This window comes from Elgaria multicarinata, chromosome 21, assembly GCF_023053635.1.
Source record: "Elgaria multicarinata webbii isolate HBS135686 ecotype San Diego chromosome 21, rElgMul1.1.pri, whole genome shotgun sequence".
NCBI classification, from domain to species: domain Eukaryota; kingdom Metazoa; phylum Chordata; class Lepidosauria; order Squamata; family Anguidae; genus Elgaria; species Elgaria multicarinata.
In genome coordinates, this window is record NC_086191.1 from 2176784 (window position 1) to 2200781 (window position 23998).

General features: G+C 47.9%; 1 protein-coding gene across 1 annotated transcript in view; it reads left to right on the plus strand.

The window, feature by feature from the left end:
- Positions 1–269: 269 nt before the first annotated feature.
- NECTIN4 (nectin cell adhesion molecule 4) overlaps positions 270–23998 on the plus strand; it is a 57714-nt gene continuing 33985 nt past the window's right edge. Inside the window, exons 1-2 of the mRNA XM_063146233.1 lie at positions 270–320; positions 1517–1639. Coding sequence (XP_063002303.1) covers positions 270–320; positions 1517–1639 — 174 coding nt within the window. The remainder of the gene's footprint in view (positions 321–1516; positions 1640–23998) is intronic.

Below are 23998 nucleotides of genomic sequence, written 5' to 3' on the forward strand. Positions count from 1 at the left end.
TGGAACCTTGGCAGGCTGAAAGGATTCTGCTCTGAATAGCTGAAACTGTGCATTGCTTTGATGCCCTGGTCCCTTTGTTCCTTGCCATGCTCAGCTGTGGGTCTGTCTCAACTCCACTCAGCTGTCCAAGGGGACCGAAAACGGCACAGGCGGAATGCAGATTTGGACTTGCTGCTTGGGCTCAGCAAAGGTTTCTGACTTCCAAACGCTTAAAGGTAGCAACTCCGAAACGGCGCCTACCGCCTGGGCACACCTCTTTGCTCTGATCCATGGGCGAGTTCTACATCTCAGTGCTCCCCAGCTGCGAGATGGGACTGAAAGTAAAGAGAGCCAATCCAACTTGCTGTTCCTTAACTGTTCCAGCCAAAGCAAATCCTGTGACCGCTGGCCGTATGCTAATGGATTATTTTATTTATTTATTTATTTAAAACATTTCTTGGCCATCTTTCAGGGCAAAGGCCCGCAGCAGGCGGCTTACAACTATAAAATACAGAAAATATTAAAAGCAATAAAAACATATTCACAATAAAATAGCAATTAAAACAATAAAACCAACAATAAAACCAGCAGGAACAACAATAGCAGCTGAAGACCTTTTTATTTTCTCAGTATTTTAACACCTAATTTAACTTAAATTTAAACTCTGCTGCTTTAATTCCATATTTTAACCTACATCAATTTCTGCTGTGTGGTTTTATCCTGGTTGTGCTTTTTATATTGTTGTTTGTATTTGTGTTTTTAGATGGTTGGTTGTTTTATTATGCTCTTCATGGCTTTAATTTTTGTGAACCGCCCAGAGAGCTTCAGCTATTGGGTGGTATCAAAATGTAATAAATAAATAAATAGCACCAATAACATCATGGGAAGGCCATGGTAAAAATAAAATGCCTGCTTCTTAAAAGCCTGCAAGGATGGCGCATGGCGGACCTCCAGTGGGAGTTTGTTCCAGAGGTTTGGGGCCACCCCAGAGAAGGCCCTCTCTGATGCCTTCATGCCCTTCACCTGTCCTATGTCTCTGAAGTCCAGTTGGTTGCCTTTGACTGGCAAAAACATTGTGCAGTTTTAGAAAGTTGTGTCAGAATCTCTGATCCTCAGTATTTCAACGATGGACTTAGACGTGCAGGTTATTTGGGTGTAGGGCACTCATGGGGGTGTAGCAGGTCACTAGCTCTCCCCCTGCGCCACCATTTTGCATCCAGCTGTGGTTGGTAGACCTTGAAGTTCTGTGGTGGCTGGGCATGATGGGAGTTGCAGTCCAACACACCTGGAGGGCACCAGGTTGGGGAAGGCTGTTCTAGCAAAAAAGCAAAGTCAACCCTGCAAGCGTGAAGGTTGCCCATCCTCCCAATCCTTCTTTTTCAAAGGAAAGAAGAACCTCAAAGCATCTAAGCCAGTGGTCCCATTGCCACATCTTGTGGCAAGGAGTTCCACAAGTTAATTGCAGCTTGCGTGTGACACTGGGTGGGCGGGACGTCGCCACCTCCCCCCGTTTCTCTCCACTCTTGCTCTCCTGCAGGCTGAGCTGCACTCTCCGCGCAGAGACGGCACCGTCCCAACCCAGCTGGGCTCCCTGCCCTGTTGCCGCCTCCTCCATGCATTCCCAAAGCCCTCGCCCCTTCCCTGCGGGGACAACGATCCGGTTTGGCTGGTGCCGCCTGCTCTTGGGCAATTTGTTATGAATCTGTCAGAAAGCTCGAAAACTGCCGAGTGGCTGAAACTGGGCGTGTGCGCGAGACGGAGACAGCCGTGCTGTGCATGTCTGTGTGTAGGCACGAGAGGGGCCAGGCAGGTATGTGAGACAGAGACAGGGGTGCCTGTGTGTGTGTGTGTGAGTGTGAGAAAGAGAGAGAGAGAGGAGTGCAAAGGAGGGTGACAGCTGGGCTGTTCGTTTCAATTTATCACACACAACCATAGGACAGTTGTTTATTCGAAATAGGTATCTGTCCATCTCAGCTTCTCATTTTCCTGTCTTTAAATTGGGTTCATCCCAAACTTCAAGAATTTTTTGGGGGTAAGTTCGCTTGAAAAATTGTATGCATTTTTATTTGCCATTTTGCCTCGGTGGCACATTTTCGCAATGAATTTTCCTAATGGAAGGCATTTTTGAAAATGGGTTTATTTATTTATTTATTTATTTATCGTGACATTTATATGCCGCCTTTTCCCCTCTTATAAGGGATCCAAAGCAGCTTATGTTGGCCTCCTCCTCTCCGTTTCTCTCCTCACAACAGCCCTGTGAGGTAGGTTAGGCTTGACATGGCTTCATGTCCTGCATGGGCTCAAGTTAAAGGAAGCCAGATTCCGGTTCGACATCAGGAAAAACTTCCTGACTGTTAGAGCAGTACGACAATGGAACCAGTGACCTAGGGAGGTTTTGGGCTCTCCCACACTGGAGGCCTTCAAGAGGCAGCTGGACAACCATCTGCCAGGGATGCTTTAGGGTGGATTCCTGCATTGAGCAGGGGGTTGGACTCGATGGCCTTAGAGCCCCCTTCCAACTCTACTAGTCTATGATTCTATGATTCTATGTCTGGTATAGAAACACCATGGGATTAGCAGCAAAGGAAGAGAGGAATCTGTGCCTTCACCAACATCCCAGCACACTCTATAGACATGTAGAAGGCGGAGCCCCTTCCTTCATGTCTAGCATAGAAACTGAGCCCTGGCATCCTCCACCAGCCCTCTGCCTTCCTCGCATGAAAAAGAACATTGGTACACATCAAGGGGGTTTCTTCTTCTGGCTTGGTGTGCAGAAGACATCCCACCATGGGTCAATGCCTCCATCTCCCAGGGAAAAGCAGGGTCCATTTTCACGAAGATACTCATGTTTGTGTGCACTTTCCCCTAACTTATGTATTTGTGTACATGTCTTTTGTTTGGAGAACTCAACTGCGAAATTGGGAGAGTTGCAAATTTTGAAGGAGAATTGAGTTTCGGTCCGTGTATTTGTTGGAAAGTGTGAAAGTAGGTGAGAAGTTCACACTAACATGCGAACCAAACAAATTTCTTCCCCATCCTAAGATATATATATATATATATATATATATATATATATATATATTATTATTATTTGGGATGTTTATATATTTACACTCTGCACCTTGGGGACCTCCTTTAAAGTTCTGAAAAACGGAGTGGATTAGACGCTCCACTGACATCAGAGCCACCAGCCTCCACTGCCTGGAAGCACCCTCAGTGTGCAAGGAATAATAAATGTGCAGAGAGGAAGACCGTATCTCCTCTCCAAGCCCTGATGGTACCTGTTGTTGTTGCTTTTAGAACGTCTGACTATTTCTTTAAGGCTGAAGGAAGAGACTTAGCTAAGGTTATACCAAAGTTCTGAGGATGATCAGGGGTCTGGAAACAAAGCCCTATGAGGAGAGACTGAAAGAACTGGGCATGTTTAGCCTGGAGAAGAGAAGATTGAGGGGAGACATGAGAGCACTCTTCAAATACTTAAAAGGTTGTCCCACAGAGGAGGGCCAGGATCTGTTCTCGGTCATCCCAGAGTGCAGGACATGGAATAACGGGCTCAAGTTAAAGGAAGCCAGATTCCGGCTGGACATCAGGAAAAACTTCCTGACTGTTAGAGCAGTACAAGAATGGAATGAGTTGCCTGGTGAGGTTGTGGGCTCTCCCACACTAGAGGCCTTCAAGAGGCAGCTGGACAACCATCTGTCAGGGATGCTTTGGGGTGGATTCCTGCATTGAGCAGGGAGTTGGACTTGATGGCCTTGTAGGCCCCTTCCAACTCTGCTATTCTATGATTTTATGAAGGGAAAACAAACCACATGGTCAGAGAAAAAGCTAGAGGGAGACCAAGTAATGAAAAGACAGAGAAAGCAATTCTTTCATGTTTTGTGCTCCTGGTGGGTAAATTGCTCAGGCCATCTGTCCACTGCAAGAGCCATCCAAGCCAGACAAGATGCACCATCAGCAGAAAGGAGGACTTGGATCACTCACGTCTGGGTGATCCAAGTGAGATTTAAGTGAAGGGGAGAAACTGTCAGCGGAGGAGCCCAGACCTTCCTTTTGAAATTGGCTGAAATCATGACATTTGTATACATATACTGTTGCAAGCATTGCACCCTCCTGTTAGTTTATTTTTTAATTTTTTTTCATGCAATCTCGTGCATGTTTATCCAGACATCAATTCTGCTGAATTCAGCAGTAAATATGTTAGGATTGCACCTATTTATTTATTTATTACATTTTTATACCGCCCAATATCCGAAGCTCTCTGGGCGGTTCACAAAAATTAAAACCATGATAAAACAACCAACAGGTTAAAAGCACAAATACAAAATACAGCACAAAAAGCGCAACCAGGATAAAACCACGCAGCAAAATTGATATAAGATTAAAATACAAACAGTAAAATTTAAATTTAAGTTAAAATTAAGTGTTAAAATACTGAGTGAATAAAAAGGTCTTCAGCTGGCGATGAAAGGAGTACAGTGTAGGCGCCAGGCGGACCTCTCTGGGGAGCTCATTCCAAAAATGCGGTGCCACAGCGGAGAAATCCTACTGTCATATGGCTCATAACTCCCTGGGAGATAGAAGTTTACGTTAGCTTCAAAAACAGCATTTCACTTGGTTTTTTAAAGAGTCATTTTGGACTCTTGAGGTTTGTTGGTTTGTTTATATATCCCTGAATAAAGGTATCAGAATTCTCAGCAGGTTCAGGTGCAAGCAGACCCATGCCTTCGGAGCAAACCACATAACAATCTTTGGATAAACATATTTGTCATTCAGTATCATCATTTGCATCATTAGCCAAAAGCCTCTGAGATGTTTTGCTGAACAAAACTTGCATATGGAATTGTTTTGATTCCTATGACTTAATTCATTCAAAACCTGCCACTAGTTATGCATTAATGTATTATATCTTAACTTTTTGTAAACAACTTAACCCGGCAATTTGTACGTTGGGAACTTTGGAATGCAAAGTCCGTGAACTTCCTTGTTCTTCTTCTGACCCATGTCAGACATCAAAGAAATGTCTCCATCACCAGCTTTCTGGAGTCTGAAGTGTTTCTCATATTGACACATGGACACACGGTTGTGCATAGATACCACCTTCGCTTTGGCAAAGGGAGCTGGTTTCTTGCATGCGGTGTGGACCCAGCTTCCTCCAGAGATACTGTCCAGGTCGCTGGAGAGCTCTGGAATCCTCACACCTGTGTTAGGGCACTTGTATTAGGCGGATAACCCTTGATTCCGACTGCTGCAGAGAGATGAAATGTCCTCGAGCTCTTAACAAGAGCCAAAATGAATATTTCCAAATATTTGAGATCTGCCAACCGTGCAAGGAGGCATTTTGAAACAAAATTCAAACCACCCCGAAAACCTCAGAATCTGCATATGTTTTAAAATTTTTGGCCTCATTATTTATTTATTCAGGTGCCCTGCAATTAAGAAATCTCTTAAGCATTGCAAGCCTGACCTTTCCCATGTTGTCAAAAGCTATGAGCTTAAAGGCAGTACTTTGCTACTAATCTTGATGGCTCTATGCTGCCTACAGTATCCAGTAGGCCCATGTGCACCAGTTGCTGGGGAACATGGGTGGGAGGATGCTGCTGCACTCATGTCCTGCTTGTAGTTTTCCCAAAGCAGCTAATTGACCAGTGTGTGAACAGAATGCTGGAGTAAATGAACTCTTGGTCTGATCCAGCAAGTGACAGGAAGCCAAATTCCGGCTGGACATCAGAAAAACTTCCTGACTGTTAGAGCAGTATGACAGTGGAACCAATGACTTAGGGAGGTTGTGGGCTCTCCTGCACTAGAGGCACCTGGACAGCCCTCTGTCAGGGATGCTTGAAGGTGGATTCCTGCATTGAGCAGGGGGTTGGACCTGATGGCCTTAGATGCCCCTTCCAACTCTACTATTATTCTATGATTCTATGGAGGTGCTGCCAGATGTGGTTTTTATCATGCCATCACTTTGCCTCAATCAAAGAATTTTATCGGGCAGAAGGAGTCCAGGCGTTGCTTTCAACTCTTATCCTTCCTGTACTTTCCGATTTGCTTCTGATGTCTTTTCTCTTTCGGTGCCTTGCACATTGACATGCCATGTGCACATGGAAGCACACTAGATGCATTCCCCCTTCCATTCAAAGATGGAACTTTCACAGTTCCTGGAGAGAAGGCTGAACGGCCGTGCTAACAAGGGCCACTAAAAACAACCCAGAGGCATTCTGCCAAAGGCAAAACCAGCTGCAAAATATAGGCAATGCTTCACTAGGGAGAGGCATCAAAAACAGGGGCCTAAGTCTCAGTGGCACCTAGGGTGCTCCTCTTGTTTCAATAAGTAGAATCATAGAATCATAGAAAAGCAGAGTTGGAAGGGGCCTACAAGGCCATCGAGTACAACCCCCTGCTCAATGCAGGAATCCACCCTAAAGCATCACTGACAAATGGTTGTCCAGTTGTACGGGCCTGTTGAAAGAACTTGCATGCAAGTGTGTAAGTGTATTGTTATAGTAAGGGCTTCTGAGAGGGAGGGAGGAAGATAATGCTGTGCTGCCTTGTGGGACTGTGGCTTTGCCCCAGGAGTTGGACAACAGCATCCTGGCTTTCCGGTTTCAAATCCTGCACCGGTGACAGCAGGGCTGTGGGTTCTGTTGTTCTGTTTGCAGCCCTTGTCGCTGCAGCAACAGCCCTTCAGGCTTCCAAGTAAGTGACACAGCCCAGCGATTTGGGGTTTGAAGGGCAGCGGCAGCAACAACAACCTAATCCTGAAGCCGAGTTCCTCGTTGCGGTCCGGGTACACCCTTGGCTCCGGGCGGAGCTCCCCGTCCGGTAAAGCCTTGCCGTCCTCCCGATTCACTTTCAGGCTCTGCACGGAGGAACAACCGGATTGAGGAGGAGCGGCAAAGCAAAGGGCTTGTTGCAAACGCCTCCTCTGAGTCCCTGCATCCTCTCACTTTATCTGGAAGGATGCACACACCTTCTTGCGGGATTGGATACATGCGTGCATGTGGGATGGGGGCACCATGCATGGTTGTTCCCCTGCAGGCAAAGAGGGCAGGCCCTCTCCCCCCCAATGCCAAACAGGAAGCAAGCGGCGTACAGTGCGCGTGCGCACACATGCTTGAGATCCCTCACCAGCTGTGCAACCAGCCCTCTACCTGCTGGGCCGGTCTCCTCTGACTAAGCCGGTGTGGTCATGCATTCTGTCGACACAAAGCCGCTGAGCAAACAGCGCGAGTTGAAGCGTCCCGCAAAATCTTCCTGCCCTGTTGCCAATTTCTTTAAGGGCATGGAACACTTGCGCTCCGAAGGGTAACGTGCACATGAGGAAGGGGTGGCTGTTGCGTGTCCATGGGCATTTCCCTTCAGGTCAGGGTGTTTTGCTTTTAGCTCTGAAAGCTATTTGGATATTTGTACAGGGGATACATTTTTCGGGGCCATGAAAGTGACAGCAGCTGAGCTACTACCGTAGCGTTAGACTCCAATTGGTATTATGATAACTGCACAGCGCTAGAGTGACCACATTTGGGAAACCAAAAAAGAGGATACCCAGTGGGGGCATCAGGAAAACACGCTTTTTGGGGCCTCCGGAAGCACCTCGTTCCCCCTGCTATGCTAATGGCATCTGCTGTTAGCATGAGGGGAGGGAATGATGCACTTTCTGGAGGCCCCCCAAATCATGTTTCCCCTCCTCTGCTCCAATTGGGGCCTTAAGGGGGAGAGCGTGTCATACCTGCTCACCCTCCACCGCTCCAATTGGAACCTTTTCTATAATGTCTGGGAATGACACGCTTTCCCCTTTAAGGCCCCAATTGGAGCAGTGGGGGGGGGGGAATGACTTGCCTCTGGAAAGCACATCAACCCCCCCCTTGCCATGCTAATAGCAGCCTTAAAAGGGAAAGTGTGTAATTCCTGGACATTATAGAAAATTACAGAACCCCCCCGCCCTGGATACCCAGGATAGAACAAAAACCCGGACAAATCCAGGGAAATCCTGACAGTTGGTCACCCTACCAACGGTCTTTGCCAACCTAGTGCCCTCAAGATGTGTTGAACCACAACACATCCTTAATTCTCAGCCACCATGAGCATTGGCTGGAAGCAGATACGGGAGGCTGGTGGCTCTGATATCAGAGGGGTGGTGAATCTGCTCTGGGTTTCCATCAGAACCAGTCAGAACTTCTGAGTGGTTCTGATGGAAACCTGGAGCAGATTCACCACCCCACTAATATCAGAGCCACCAGCCTCCACTGAGGGCAGGATACAATCATCACCATCCTTTATATAGTGGTTCTGAGTGCTTCGGAACACATGACCTGCTTTATATTGTACTCCTTACAACAATCTTGCAAGGGAGGTCAATGCTGTTGCCCCTACCTTGCAGATGGGGGCATGAGGCTGAGAAAGTGGGATCGTGGCCAAGGTGAGAGTCCAACTGGGGACTTCCTGATAAGGAGCCCAGACTCTCAGCTGCTCCATTACACTCTGGCAATGCGGGAATTACCGTGCTGAGCAAGCTCAGAAGTCCAGCTTTGCACGCGGAAGGCCATATTCAACACCTGGATTATTTCAGGCCACTGTGCTGGGGAATTTTCCTCTCTGCTAGAAGGATCAGTGTGGCCATGCTGACTGGGGATGATGAGAGTTGTAGTCCACCGGCCTACTTTAGGGAGCTGTCGCCAATCCAGAGCACCAGTGGACCAATGGCTTGGTTTATTGCGACGGAGCTCTCATCGTGGTTGTTCTCTGGAGATCTAGAGATGTGGCACTTTTGTGCTGAAGAGCGGGGTGATCACATCTTTAACAACATACACAATTTTTAAAAGGGGAGGTTTCAGATTGCCAACACGTTGCTATAGGAACAGGCCACCCAGCACTTTTTCAAGTTAAGAAAATGAATGTTCAACCATCAATGGACATTCTTACAAACTGTGTTGCCATGAGGGCTAACAGCCTGAGGGCGAAACATGCTGTTCCTTGACTCCCGCTATGTCTTCCCTTCAGAAGCTGTATGGAGGTGACTTTCCTTCAACGCAACGGAGGACTTTTGGCCCTTGCTTCCTCACACCTGTTGCCAGTGAACGACATTCGCTTTCCCCTCTCAGGCCTCATGCTCACCTGCTTCCCTCTTCCCCCACATTTTAAAACCTGGGTTTTCCTAGGGCCAATTCTTGGAATAACGGGCTCAAATTAAAGGAAGCCAGATTCCAACTGGACATCAGGAAAAACTTCCTGACAGTTAGAGCAGTATGACAATGGAACCAGTGACCTAGGGAGGTGGTGGGCTCTCCCACACTAGAGGCCTTCAAGAGGCAGCTGGACAGGCATCTGTCAGGGAGGCTTTAGGGTAGATTCCTGCATTGAGCAGGGGGTTGGACTCGATGGCCTTGTAGGCCTCTTCCAATTCTGCTATTCTATGATTCTATGATCCTCCGCCACTGCCTCAGACTGTTCATCCCCCACCTCCACTACCAACCCTGCTGTCAATATGGCCTCCCTGAGAAGAGTCTCAACTCGTAAAGCCCAAACTCCTCCCTCCCTCCCCGTCTTTGTGTCATTCTCCCTGCGTGGCACGGAGTTATGTGGCAGCTGTAGTTCCCCGGATGCCTCAGGCTCCTGGCCAGGACTCAGAAGATACTCTTTGACTAAGACCAAGCTTTGAACTTTTTCGAATGTTCACAATTTTCTGCACATCCACACAGCTCAAGCTTCAGTTTAAAAGAAAAATGAGCAAAATTGGTCCGGTAGATCTCGAGTAAAAAGCCTGATGCAGCCATATTCATTTATAAGATGGGTAGGTAGGTAGGTAGGTAGGTAGACGGATGGAGGAGGGTTATACTCTTGCAATTGCAGTGCAGTTTGCACACAGGTTGCAAATGGGGGTGCTAGTCAGCACGTGCTTCAAGTAGTCCAGCATCAGGCTTGAAGGTTCAAGGTTTTATCCACTTCCCTATTTTCCAGGGAAAGGGGCAAAATATCTGGGTTAGGGACCAGAACCAAGGCAGCACCAGCAATTTCTAGCAGGGTTTAAGAACTTCTGCTGTCAGTTCTACACCCCCCCTGCTGTATCCATCAGTCCAACTTCCAGTCCTGAGCCAAGCTCTTCTCTTCTCCTCTCCAAACAAGTGTCCCCCTACCTGGTCCACTAACTCCACCCCAACAAATCATGCTCCACCTCCTCACGGGGCAGGCACCTACCTGCAGCCCCTCCCCCATTGCATCTCAAGGTTTGAGCCTCAACAGACCTGGCAACACCTATCCCCCCAATTCATAGATATGAATTGATGTAAACACAAATCAAATTCCAGAATGATTGCACCAGCTGGGCACTGGTTAGACCTCATTTTAAGTATTGCAGGCACCACAGATCAGGAAGGATGCAGACAAGATGGAGGGGGTTCAGAGGAGGGCAACGAGGATGATCAGGGGTCTGGAAACAAAGCCCTATGAAGAGAGACTGAAAGAACTGGGCATGTTTAGCCTGGAGAAGAGAAGGCTGAAGGGAGACATGATAACACTCTTCAAATACTTAAAAGGTTGTCCCACAGAAGAGGGCCTGGATCTCTACTCAATCATCCCAGAGTGCAGGACACGGAATAAGGGGCTCAAGTGACAGGAAGCCAGATTCTGGCTGGACATCAGGAAAAATTTCCTGACTGTTAGAGCAGTACGACAATGGAACCAGTGACCTAGGGAGGTTGTGGGCTCTCCCACACTAGAGGCCTTCAAGAGGCAGCTGGACAGCCATCTGTCAGGGATGCTTTAGGGTGGATTCCTGCATTGAGCAGGGGGTTGGACTCGATGGCCTCATAGGACCCTTCCAACTCTACTATTCTCTGATTCTAAGACTTCTTAATGGGTCAAAGCAGTGGCAGCATGCGTGGGGTTGGAGTCCGAAGTGGAGATCGGACAACCAGCCAGGCTCCCATTTGGTGAAATTCTCCAAGTTCCTCCTCAGAGCTCTGGCCACTTTCTTTCTGTTCCTGACTGTGAGCTCCTCCAACGCCCGCCTCCCATCTGAACAGGAAAAATATATGCCATTTTTTTTAAAAAAAAGTGCCCCCCCAAATATGCACTCCTCCCATGACTCAAGCATAAAAATGCCCATTTTAAAAAGTGCACATTTAGCACATGAGCATCGGACGTTTGGGGTGGGTGCGGGGGTGGGGGAGTTCGCCTGCAAAATGTGCTTGCATTGGCAGATGGGCCCCAGGGGGGGGGGGGCAGCGCCACTCCAAAATGAACGGAAGCGAAACCCTCTCATCTCCCAAGACAAAAGCGGCCCGGAAGGTGTGTCCAGACTGCTGTGTTTCCTCAAGGGAGGTCCAGCCCTTTCTGCTGGATGTATCTGGGGTCAGATGGGTTTGCTTTGCCCCCTGATCTTCAGCTCATTTTCCCCCATGGGTCTCCGCTCGAGAAAGGGAGCACCCTCCGTCTTCAGTTCCCTTTGTTTTACCAAACGCACAGCTTTCTCAAGCGACAAGAGTCCATCGGAACGGGACTCTGTGCTCTCCATCCACGAAACCTTCTTGAACTGAAGCTGAAACACCTTAAAATGCAAAACCTGGCAAGCCGTGGCCCAATCCGGCTCTCCACCGGGCCCCAGAGAGCGTGAGTCATGCGCAGTGTTCCTCATGTGCCTCCCCGCCTTCCCCCTCGCACGCACATACACATGCACACACACTCCAATCTCCTTGGAGGTGTCTCCCCACGGGAAGCAGGTTTGGCAAGGCAGGAGGGAGGAAGCACAGCTGGCCGGGGGGTGGGTGGGGGGTAGGTGGGATTAATGGTTACAGAAGAAATGACCCTGGAGAAATCTGGTTCGGCTGGTTAGGTGTCTTCCTTTCTCACGTACTCCTACTTGGAGGTGAGTTTCAGGAGTGACTTTTCGTTTGATTTCCCCCCCTCCCCTTTCACTTGTGTTTGGTGGAGACCCCTCCAGGCGTTGGGATGTCGAGGAGAACCGGCTGGAAAGGTTATTTTAACACCTGCTTGCACGCACAAGGGAGGGCTCCTCTCGCAGCAGACAGACCCATTTAAAAGCACTGAAATCCAGATGTTTTTGGAGAGAATTTCTGGAAACTCCCTTGCCAGGATCTGAGTTCGAGGTGATGCAATCCTTTGCACGCTGACGATATCCATCAGGGATGCGACTTCCTGTGGTCGCCTTTTACGGCTGTCGTAGAGTCTTGTTCTTGATGTGGCTGTTATTGTACCATCTGTAACATACTGGGCGTGGCACCTTGCAGAGCGTATGAAGGAAAACAGACAAGTCCCTGCCCCAAGGAATCTGCAGTCCAAAATTTTGACAGTGTGGAGAGACGTTCGCAGGAGGGAAGGCAGGAACAAATGCATTGTTTCCTCTATTAACTAAAGCGTGAAAATGCGCATTTTTCAGAATGCGTAGTTTCCGAACATTTTTCAAATGCAGTTGCAAACTGAGGACTATGCGCGCTTTGCTGGAAAAAAATACGATCGTGTTTGCATTTGGAGTTGCAAACTGGGCAAGTTCTGATATTTTACAGACCGAAACTAAGTTCTTGTAGATCCTTTGCTCATTCCAAAACACAGGACTTCGATAAGCTCTGGTGCACATCTCTCTTCTGACTGTTTTGATCTGGTGTCTAGTACTCGGAAACGCCGGCACGCTTCCAGTTTTCGTGTTTGGTTTGTTTGTTTGTTTATGTGTGTGTTTCTTCCCCACTTTCTGTCCAGATACGTGCCCGTGCCTTCCAGGCAGTTCCGCGTCAAAAAATGAGTACAATGAAAACAGCAAACAACATATCTGTAGAATAAACAAATTCAAAGAGGTGCAGAAAAAACAACGTAACTGTGGTTGGCATAAAGCATTGGGAGGAGACAGGAATAATAATAATAATAATAATAATAATAATAATAATAATAATAATAGTTCCTATACCACCCCATAGTTGAAGCTCTCTGGGCAATTTAGAACGATTTATAAAACACAAAAAATACAACAGTATAAAAATAACATAAACTTCAATGTAAACAGCTAAAAATAAGGTAAATAATGTCTTTCCCTCTCCAATAGACCTGTTCTAAAACAGCAGACATAGATGCCACATCATAGATGCCTGGGAGTAGAGGGTGGTCTTTAACTGGCACCGAAAAGCTGACAGTGATGACACCAGGCGGGCCTTAGTGGGGAGTTCATTCCACAGTCGGGGGCCCACCACAGAAAAGGCCCTCCTCCCTTGCGGTCATGTTCTGATCCTGCCTTGAAGGTGGCACTCAGGGGCGGGGGACTCATAGAATCATAGAATCATAGAATAGCAGAGTTGGAAGGGGCCCACAAGGCCATCGAGCCCAACCCCCTGCTCAATGCAGGAATCCACCCTAAAGCATCCCCGACAGATGCTTGTCCAGCTGCCTCTTGAAGGCCTCTAGTGTGGGAGAGCCCACAACCTCCCTAGGTCACTGATTCCATTGTCGTACTGCTCTAACAGTCAGGAAGTTTTTCCTGATGTCCAGCTGGAATCTGGCTTCCTTTAACTTGAGCCCATTATTCCGTGTCCTGCACTCTGGGAGGATCGAGAAGAGATCCTGGCCAGCTAACATTCAGGTGAAAAGCATGACCAAATAGCAGGCGAGGCTACAAGAATTGGGCTATACGAACTTCCCAGGACAGAGTAGTCCATGACATGGGCCCTGCCTCTGAAGGATCCTACACACAGAGCTGGACCGCCTTTGAGGACCTGAGTGAGCAGCTAGGATCATACCAGGGCAAGACAACCATCTGTCAGGGATGCTTTAGGGTGGATTCCTGCATTGAGCAGGGGGTTGGACTCGATGGCCTTGTAGGCCCCTTCCAACTCTGCTTCTATGAAGACAGACAAAAGAGAGGACGTCACACAAGGCGTAATTATGAAATTTGCCGTTGCAAAATGTGGTGACGGCCACAGGCTTAGATGCTTAAGGAGGGATTAGACACACCTTCCCACACCTGGTGCCCTCCAGGTGTGTTGGACTACATTACCCATAGGAGCTGTTCACATGTCATGCTAACCCACACTCAGTGGTTGAGTGTGGGCTGTTCATTGAATCGCGGGTTAGCGTGTTGTGCGAGCCCAGGCCATTTTCCGCAGGGTGGCTGGTTAACCATGTGCAGTGTGGCTTATTTTTCTCGAACAAGCCATCTTGAGAAGCCATGCTTTCTTGTTTGGTTGTTCAGGGTGTTTAATGAAATACATTGCATGCTTCACAAGCCGCCCTGCAGAAAACGTCTGAGGAAAAGGGGCGGGGCCAGGATTGAGGGGGTGTGGACTTCCGGTGAAACATGGAGGGCCGGTTGGGGAACCCAAGATAGCGGATTTGGCCCATCGGCCTGAGGTTTTGCACCCTGGCTTAACATGTCTGGAGGGCAGCAGGTTGGGAAAGTCTGAAACAATTGATGGTAAGTCAAGGCAGCTAAGTGCAATGCCTGTCTCCAGAGGCCGTTTAGCCTGGAGGAGAGAAGGCTGAGGGGGAGATAGAATAGCACTCTTCAGGTCCTTGGAAGGTTGTACCACAGAGGAGGGCCAGGATCTCCTCTCAATCCTCCCAGAGTGCAGGATACGGAATAAGGGGCTCAAGTGACAGGAAGCCAGTTTCTGGCTGAACTTCAGGAAAAACTTCCTGACTGTTAGAGCAGTACGACAATGGAACCAGTGACCTAGGGAGGTGGTGGGCTCTCCCACACTAGAGGCCTTCAGGAGGCAGATGGGCAGCCATCCATCAGGGATACTGCATTGAACAGGGGGTTGGACTCGATGGCCTTAGAGGCCCCTTCCAACTCTGCTGTTCTAGGATTATATGATCTGGCTGGAAACCAAACGCTGGAGCAAACCTTTGTTTTGATGATCCTGCAGGGCTCGTATATTTGGCTCCTAGGGGAGGAGGCGGTTTCTAGCTCCAAACCATTTAGGGCTTTAAAGGCCATAAGCTGCACTTTGCACTGGGCGTTGTTTTCACAAAGTTTGGTGCCAGAAGGATTCCTGCAAGGGCAGAAGGCAGCGCAACGGATGCCTGGAGAGGCCCTCTCCTGGGCTGGGTCCCTGGGCAGCATCTGCAGCTGTCTTTATTGGGAGCTGATGCAAGGGTGTTGTGTACGTTCAGAGCATTGGTGTCTCCCTCAAGCCCTGTGCTCAGGTGAGGCTAGGCTGTCTTACCAGAATGAATTGCCACGGGTATTTGCATGTTGAAAGGGGTTCAGCATGCCAATGAGATGTTTGTGCCAATGTGTGACCTCATTTCGAATTTCATTTTCGGGTGCCTGGTGCAGACATTTAATTAATCATATTGTTGATCGGAATGCATTTGAACATCTTGGTTTAATGCGTGGAGATTTGTTTTCCACCTTCAACGCTTGCCGAAGTTTCAGATTCATGAATGTCAAAAGCCAGACGTCATCGTGGCGTGTTCCAAGTCTGGGAAGAATAGTTTACCCTCCAGCCAGATTGGCTTACTGGGGAGGTGGGCGCGTTCTTCAGCAGAACGTAAGGCTGCGGTTTGCTTTGCTTCTTGATCAGAATTGTTTTCACCAAAGCACCGTTCTGGCATTCCAAGCCTTTATGAAAGCCTTCCCCCATCTCCATAGAATCATAGAATAGCAGAGTTGGAAGGGGCCTACAAGGCCATCGAGTCCAACCCCCTGCTCAAGGCAGGAATCCACCCTAAAGCATCCCTGACAGATGGTTGTCCAGCTGCCTCTTGAATGCCTCTAGGGTGGGAGAGTTGGATGTGAGTTGGACTACAGATGTGAGTTGGACTACAGATGTGAGTTGGACTACAGCACCCAAAATCCCCAGCCAGAAGGTTGCTTTACAGTAATGAGGAGGTGAATGTCGGGATGCTTGCGGAACCTTTCGCAAATGTTCTGGAAGAGCGTTCCAGGCGTAAGGGGCAGCGGAAGAAAACGGACAAAGCCGAGCAAGGGAAGTAGAGACCCTTGGGCAGGTAAGAAACAGCATCAGAGGAGCGAAGAGCACGAATGGGGCAATAGTGTGAGATGAGAAAGGAAAGATAGGAAGGAGCTAGACAATGAAAAGCTTTGTAGGTTAACAGGAGAAGTTTATATTGGATTCTGAGGCGAACTGGAAGCCAATGAAGAGATTTCAGAAGTGGAGTAACATGGTCAGAACGGCAAGCCAAGAAGATGATCTTAGCAGCAGAGTGGTGAACAGAAACCAACGAACTGATGTGAGAAGAAGGAAGGCCAGAGAGAAGAAGGTTGCAGTAGTCCAACCGAGAAATAACCAATGCATGAACAAGAGTCTTGGCAGAAGAGACAGACAAAAAGGATCGAATCCTGGCAATATTATACAGGAAAAAAACGACAGGATTTAGCTCCTGCCTCAATATGAGGAATAAAGGAGAGCGAGGAGTCAAATATAAAGCCAAGACTACGAGCTTCCTTGACTGGAGTAAGCGTAACATCATTGACAGTAAGAGAGAATGAGAGATGAGGAGAAGGTTTAGGAGGAAAAACAAGCAATTCAGTCTTTGCCATATTAAGTTTCAAACCACGATGGAGCAACCAAGCTGAGATATCTGAAAGACATGCTGAGATACGATCGTGAACATCAGGAGAAAGATCCGGAGATGAAAGATATAATTGTGTATCATCAGCATACGGATGATATTGGGGACCATGAGATTGAATAAGATTATCCAAGGACAACATATATAAAGAAAAGCAGTTTCATAGAATCATAGAGTTGGAAGGGGTCTTAGAGGTCATCTAGTCTAACCCAGTGGAGGCTGGTGGCTCTATGCCAGTGGGTTTCTGTGAGAACCAGTCAGAACTCTAAAGGAGCTCTCCAAAATGGGAAGATGGCTCGCTGGAGAATGCTGGAAATTGTAGGAAAGTTTTTGATGACTAAACATTCATAGGACTGAACCCTGAATCAAGAATTTCCTGGATGGAATCTCATCTCTGCAAACCCCTCTTGTCTCTGCTTATGGAGGGAATAATAATAGCACTGGCTCTTTGGGGTGTTACTGGGAGAATGAACATGAAGTGCATTGAATGCATTGTATAAATGCATTCATATTTTTAACATCAACATCCAATTTTAAAGTCAGATTCAAGGAGTGGTGTAATGAACGGAGTCTAAGGCCAAGCAGAAATTTGCTGAGCCATCTATTAAATGGCTACCAAGCCGTGGGATTAACAATAACATTGTTTGAGGACTTACCCAGATAATCGTATTTAGGGCTGAGTCAAATGAGCTTTACAGAGTGAACTTTATTGGCTTGAAAGTGGGATTGGGGGCATGTGTGAAAGATTTCAGGGTAGGCCCCACCTTACACACCATTTGTGTCTCTTTTGGGGGCATCCGTTCAAGATCTTGAGTAACCATGCTCCATACTGCTGATCAGCACCATCCCTTTCTTTTATTTTTTCTTTTCTTTTCTTTTCTTTTTTACATGATGTGACACACCAGTCTGGAGCCAGGGCATGTTTTCCGGGCATGTTTAGCCTGGAGAAGAGAAGATCGAGGGGAGACATGATAGCACTCTTCAAATACTTGAAAGGTTGTCATGCAGAGGAGGGCCAGGATCTCTTCTCGATCCTCCGAGAGTGCAGGACACGGAATAACGGGCTCAAGTTAAAGGAAGCCAGATTCCGGCTGGACATCAGGAAAAATGTCCTGACTGTTAGAGCAGTCCGACAATGGAATCAGTTACCTAGGGAGGTGGTGGTCTCTCCCACACTAGATGCCTTCAAGAGGCAGCAGGACAACCATCTTTAAGATGGACTCCTGCATTGAGCAGGGGGTTGGACTTGATGGCCTTAGAAGCACCTTCCAACTCTGCTATGCTATGATTCTATGATTCTATGAATAGGGATCCTTGCCCATAATTTGATTGAGCTTTGGACACCATCACTTAGCCAAATCTGATTGGTTTAGGTGACCTGGTGCTGTCATGAAGCATGTGCTCAAGAACTATTTTCCAAGGCCACAGAAATTAGGTCCTGAAATAATGGGCATAAGTTACAACTACCTAGATTTAGAAGAAATATAAGGGGAAACGTCCTGAGGGTAAAATCTGTAGAACAGTGGATCAGTTTTCCTACGGAGGTTGTGGATCACTACGTCCCTCTGTCTGACTTGCCTCCTCTACTGCCCCTTCTCCTTGCTTCTGCCACTCTCACGTACTTAGAGGGAGGGGAGAAGGCGAACAGGCAGTGACTGGAGGAGGAGGAGGAAGAGCAGCAGCAGGGCTGGACGTTGACAGTGGACTACTGGGCTTTATCTCAGGGGTGCAAAACCTCAGGCCCAGGGGACAAATTTGCCCCATCAGGGTTTGTTATTTATTTATTACATTTCTATACCGCCCAATAGCCGGAGCTCTCTGGGCGGTTCCCCAGAAGGCCACGCCTCCTTCCCCTAGCTCCGCCCCTTTACCACAACCACCAATCAGGTGTTGGACTGGGAATCGGGAGATCTGGGTTCTAGTCCCCACTCAACCATGGAAACCCACTGGGTGACTTTGGGCCAGTCACAGACTCTCAGCCCAACCTACCCCACAGGGCTGTTGTTGTGAGGATAAAATGGAGTGGAGGAGGATGTACGCTGCCTTGGGTTCCTTGGAGGAAAAAAAAGGTGGGATATAAATGCAATAATAAATAAATAATAGTTTCCCAGCTTTGGGGGGAACATTCGTTTAGGTGCACATCATGTTGGGAAAGCGAGCCATTGCATGAGGCCAGCGCAGGGGAGCGGTTCCCGCCCTCTGGGTCAGTGGCACAAGGCCTCTTACTCACCGGATGTGCAGTCAAACATTTTTCCTGGTGTGCTGACATGTCCGGGCTGGAACAGGGAGGCTCTCCCAGCCCCACGTCGCTTCCTGGTACACCCGCCGTGCACCCTGTTCTCCTCCAGAAAGACAAATTGGAACATGGGCAGCTGACATCGCCCTCTCCTTGCGCGGTGCGTTCCTTCATCCGGAGTAACAGGCAGGGCCCACTCTCATGCAACGACTCACAAGTCAGGATTGAGATCCCTGCTTCGCACAGAACAAGCGTGTGTTGAAAGAGTGGGAAATAACACAGACCTGGCATTTCTGGTTTCCAGAGAAGTAGCTCTGTCTGGAATTTTAGAAATTCATCAGCAAAAGATGTCACCTGGCACTGTGGAATTATTGTAAAATTCGTCATTCCTGGGAAATGTTTCCACCAGGATGACCCTATGGGAAGCAGGACAGGGCTCCTGCATCTTTAACGGTTGTATTGAAAAGGGAATTTCATCGGGTGTCATTTGTATGTCTGCAGCACCTGGTGAAAATCCCTCTTCATCACAACAGTTAAAGCTTCAGGAGCTATACTACAGTGACCAAAGAGGACAGGGCTCCTGCAGCTTTAACTGTGGTGATGAAGAGGGGATTTCACCAGGTGCTGCATGCTTACAAAGGACACCTACTGAAATTCCCTTTGATATACAACTGTTAAAGATACAGGAGTAGGGTGACCATACGAAAAGGAGGACAGGGCTCCTGTATCTTTAACAGTTGCATAGAAAAGGGAATTTCAGCAGGTGTCATTTGTATGCATGTCACACTTGGTGAAATTTCCTCTTCATCACAACAGTTAAAGCTGCAGGAGCTATACTGCATCTATACTGTGACCAGATTTAAAAGAGGGCAGGGCACATGCAGCTTCAACTGTTGTAATGAAGAGGAAGTTTCAGCAGGTTCTCCATATATACAAATGACACCTGCTGAAATTCCCTTTTCAATACAACTGTTAAAGATACAGGAGCCCTGTCCTCCTTTCCATAGGGTCACCCTAGTTTCCACATCACCACCACAACGCTCCCCCCTCACCTCTCTCTCTCTCTTTCTCAATTTGACAGAGGGCCCTAGATTTGGGGTACTTCCAGATGGGAGGTTCGTAGCACTACCAGTTAAAATGCCTGGTGCAATTATTTCATCTTTTCCTCCTTAATGGATTTTTGCTGGTAAGAAAAAAGTCAGAACAAATCGGGAGATTTACAAATGGTAGATGACAGCGACTGGACCCCTAGTAAAATTCCCTCTTTGGGGAAGAACAATTCCAGGATAATAGCCTCACCTGGAAGCAAGTCTTTGATGGGCAGGGCTATTGCAAGCTTCGGTAATTTATGGCAACCCCCTCACCTGCTTGGCTGGGGGGGGGGGCACAATGGAGGAAGAAGAGAAGAGAGGACTCTGTGTTTAGAGGAACTTTCTGCAACCTGTGGCCCTCCACAGGGGTTGGTCTGCGTTGGCCATGCAGCCTGGGCATGTTGCGTGGTGCAGTCCAACACACACATCATTAAAAGAGAGGACAAGAGAGGATGCAGATCTGCATACAATTTGCATATGCTAAATTATACATGGAGATGCACATTTAGAAATATTCCAGCACACCTGGAGGGCTGGGGAAAGCTGACTTAGAGCTTCCTAGAGAAGACAGGTAATTGTAAAATTATACACTGGGATGGAATAGCTTGTTTAATTAAGGTGACCTTATGAAAAGGAGGACAGGGCTCCTGTATCTTTTATTTAACAATCGTATAGAAAGGGAATTTCAGCAGGTGTCATTTGTATGCATGCAGAACCAGGTGAAATTCCCTCTACTCTGCAACATTTAAAGATCATAGAATCATAGAATCATAGAATAGCAGAGTTGGAAGGGGCCTACAAGGCCATCGAGTCCAAACCCCTGCTCAATGCAGGAATCCACCCTAAAGCATCCCTGACAGATGGTTGTCCAGCTGCCTCTTGAAGGCCTCTAGGGTAGGAGAGCCCACAACCTCCTTAGGTAACTGATTCCATTGTCATACTGCTCTAACAGTCAGGAAGTTTTTCCTGATGTCCAGGAATCCTGATGTGCAGGAGCCCTGCCTACTGTGACCAGATACAAAAGAGGGCAGGGCTCCTGCAGCTTCAACTGTTGTGGGGAAGAGGGAATTTCACCAGGTGCCGCATGCATACAAATGACACCTGCTGAAATTCCCTTTTTCTAGACAACAACAATTTTAATGCAGTCAATAGACCGTTTCAGCAAAAGTTACATACAAAAGGACTGAGTGTACAGTTAGCTATTTAAAAAAAACAATTAATCATAGAGTATCTAGTAGAAATGGCAACTGTTAAAGATGCAGGAGCCCTGTCCTCCTTTTCATACAGGCACTCTAGTTTAATCCAATGTAATTATGTGAAAATAACAAGATGGCTGTTGCTCTGGGTTTTATTTCTTTTGTAATGTCTAAGAAAAGCTTCCCCCATGCAACGACACAGGGAGAATTCAGGTTCCAGTTCTAAGGGTTGCTGTGTGGATGAAAGCGGGCGCGGGTGGGGAGGGCTATGGATGTTGGCTAGAGTTCTTTCGAGGAAAAGCGGCATCTAGGTTCAATGAATGAAGTTGCCACCTGGCCCCGGGCTATCCGGGGATGAGGGAGCAGGACCTCAGGCAGCCAATTATGCATTGACAGAAAAAGACAAAATGCATCACTAAGATGGAAGACGAGACACGGAATTGCATTTGATTTGCGTATGCCAATTTATATGTATAATGCACATTTAGAAAAAGTGATTATAATTTAAATGAAAATGCAATAGATCTCACCCTAGGGGGGGTATACTGTGGCCAGGTGGCCCATGTGCGGGCAACTTCGATGCCCCTGATCTGCTCTCCCTCCTTGTGATTCTTTAAACTGGATGTGGATGTTCCTTCAAATAGGAGACCCCTCCAACAAGAGGCGAACTGGGGCACGTGGGCACCCTTGCAGGAATGTTTTATCTTGAAGTCAGGACATGTAGGAAGCAGTCCAGTCTCTCGTAGGCACTGTCACATGGTAGAGAGTCCATAGCTCAGTGGGCAAGCGTATGTTTGGCTTGCAGAACCTCCCACATCCCAGAACCTCCCACATCTGGAAAACTCCCACATCCCAGAACCTCCCATGTCCCAGAACTTCCCACATCTGGAAAACTCCCATATGCCAGAACCTCCCACATCCCAAAACCTCCCACATCTGGAAAACTCCCATATCCCAGCACCTCTCACATCCCAACCTCCTGGAGACCCTGGAGAAGCATGGCCAGTAGATCCTCCTGGGCTATGTGGACCACTGGATTGACCCATCACTGCCTTGTCAAAAGGATGGCTTGGACCAAGCCAGGCCACTGAGTCGGCGTGGGCTGAATTTGGATTCCTGCCCCACACATCCCGCACTGTCTTGAGCTCTGCACTGCCTTTGTAATGGTGGAATATTGTGCACCTCCCAGGTATCTCTTGGCACGGCGCCTGTTCCCTGGGTGTGAGAGAGTGAGGGCTGATTCACAAAGGTGCCATGAGAAGGGAAGGAAAAGGAAGCAGTGCGCCGTCTTGGATGTCGTCGTGCGGTAAAAGGAGCTTTTCTCCTTCACAATAGCGTTTTCTTTTCGGACTGAATGCAGAATCCTAAGCAAACACCGCTTACTGACACCGCCTAACAAGCACATATCAGGCTTGTGACGTGGCTCTTGGCAAGGCGACATTTGGGCTTAGAGGAAGGCCGGCTCTTTGGCTCAAAGCCCCGTCGCCTCTTGCTGCGCCTCCTTGTCCTCTTCGGCCACAAAACAAGATGGGGCTTGACTCACGGGGTTGAGCTGCCAAGGCTCTGTCCTGGACCCCATGGCTTTGACGTTTTAGCTTCCTCCTCCTGCGGCCTGGTCTACGCAGGAACCACAATGGTATAGTAGAAACCTGAGGCGGGAGAGTTGACTGAGCCCTTCCCGGGTGATGCAACCACAGAACGCCACCTTTGAATGCTCCCGCAGGTTCCAAAGAAGAAGAAAATCAGCCCTGGCAATAGTACAGTACAGATTGCTAGACCTCTGTTCGCCGAGGGGTCCTTTTATTTGTGGGACTATCCCAAAGGGAGACTCTCCACCTGGCACGATCCACCTCAAAAGTCCGCCATTGCAGATGTTGGCCACCTCACTCTTACCTCATTTCTGGTGCATGTGTAAAGTAAACCTCACCTTAGAGACTCCAGAACAGGGAGTGACTCATAGGGATGTCAGAGAAGTCTGTGATGAACTCAACTGGTTCTGGATTTCTATGGATTTGACTTGCGGGTTCCTCGGCCGACCAGCCTTTTCTGACTCGCGCGTATTCCTTGGATGTGTGAACCAGTCCACGGAATACGCAGGACTCGGATTTGAAAGTGGAATGAAATGCTTGTACGTCCCTAAAAGAAATCCGATTCAGTCAGAGAGTGGATGACAGAACGAAAGACACTTCACAATCTGTGAGGCACAAATGGAACGGGTTTAACAAAATCTGTGCTCAAGGTGAGATGCTTAATGGAGCCAAACAAGATTGTATTGTACGGGCCTCATCCTACAGCTTGCTCCTCAAATTTAAAGTTTAAAGCACCGATGGGCGCTGTAAAGGAAGCACGCCCCAGCAAAGCTGGCCTTTCCACTGGATTTTGCACAGATCCCCAGAACAAACGCACACGGCTCCCAGTTTGGAGGGTTAAGCCCAATTTTATTCAGGATAAGGGTAGGATAGACAGGATTAGCATTCCAAAACTATTAAAACATGCAGGTATATATATAAGAACCCAAACCAAGCAAACTAAAAACTAAGTTGCAAACCATACATCACCCAGCCATGATGTCAGCCAGCTCAGGACAAAACCCCTTTTCAAAGAATATTCTTTATAGATACCTTTCTCGCTCCTTCCCCCCTCCCTTCGAAGATCTTTCACACCTTCCCCAGAGATGTTAATTCTCACTCAAGGCCGGTCGGCCTGGCCCCAAGCGGTTCCAGGATGTGCCAGAACGCCCCCATGCAGCTGGCCGCTTATCTGTTCCGCTCCTAAAACCGTAACAATAAAATAATTTAACATATTAAAAACAGCCATTCCCAGTATGATTTTACCCCTTCCTTACAGGCGCTACCAAGCAGAAGGCATTTTGCAGCAGTTTTGGCAGGATCTACAGTGCTGCTTTGAAACAGTTTATAACAGTATTGACAACTGTTGGGGCCCAGGACACACTCTATATA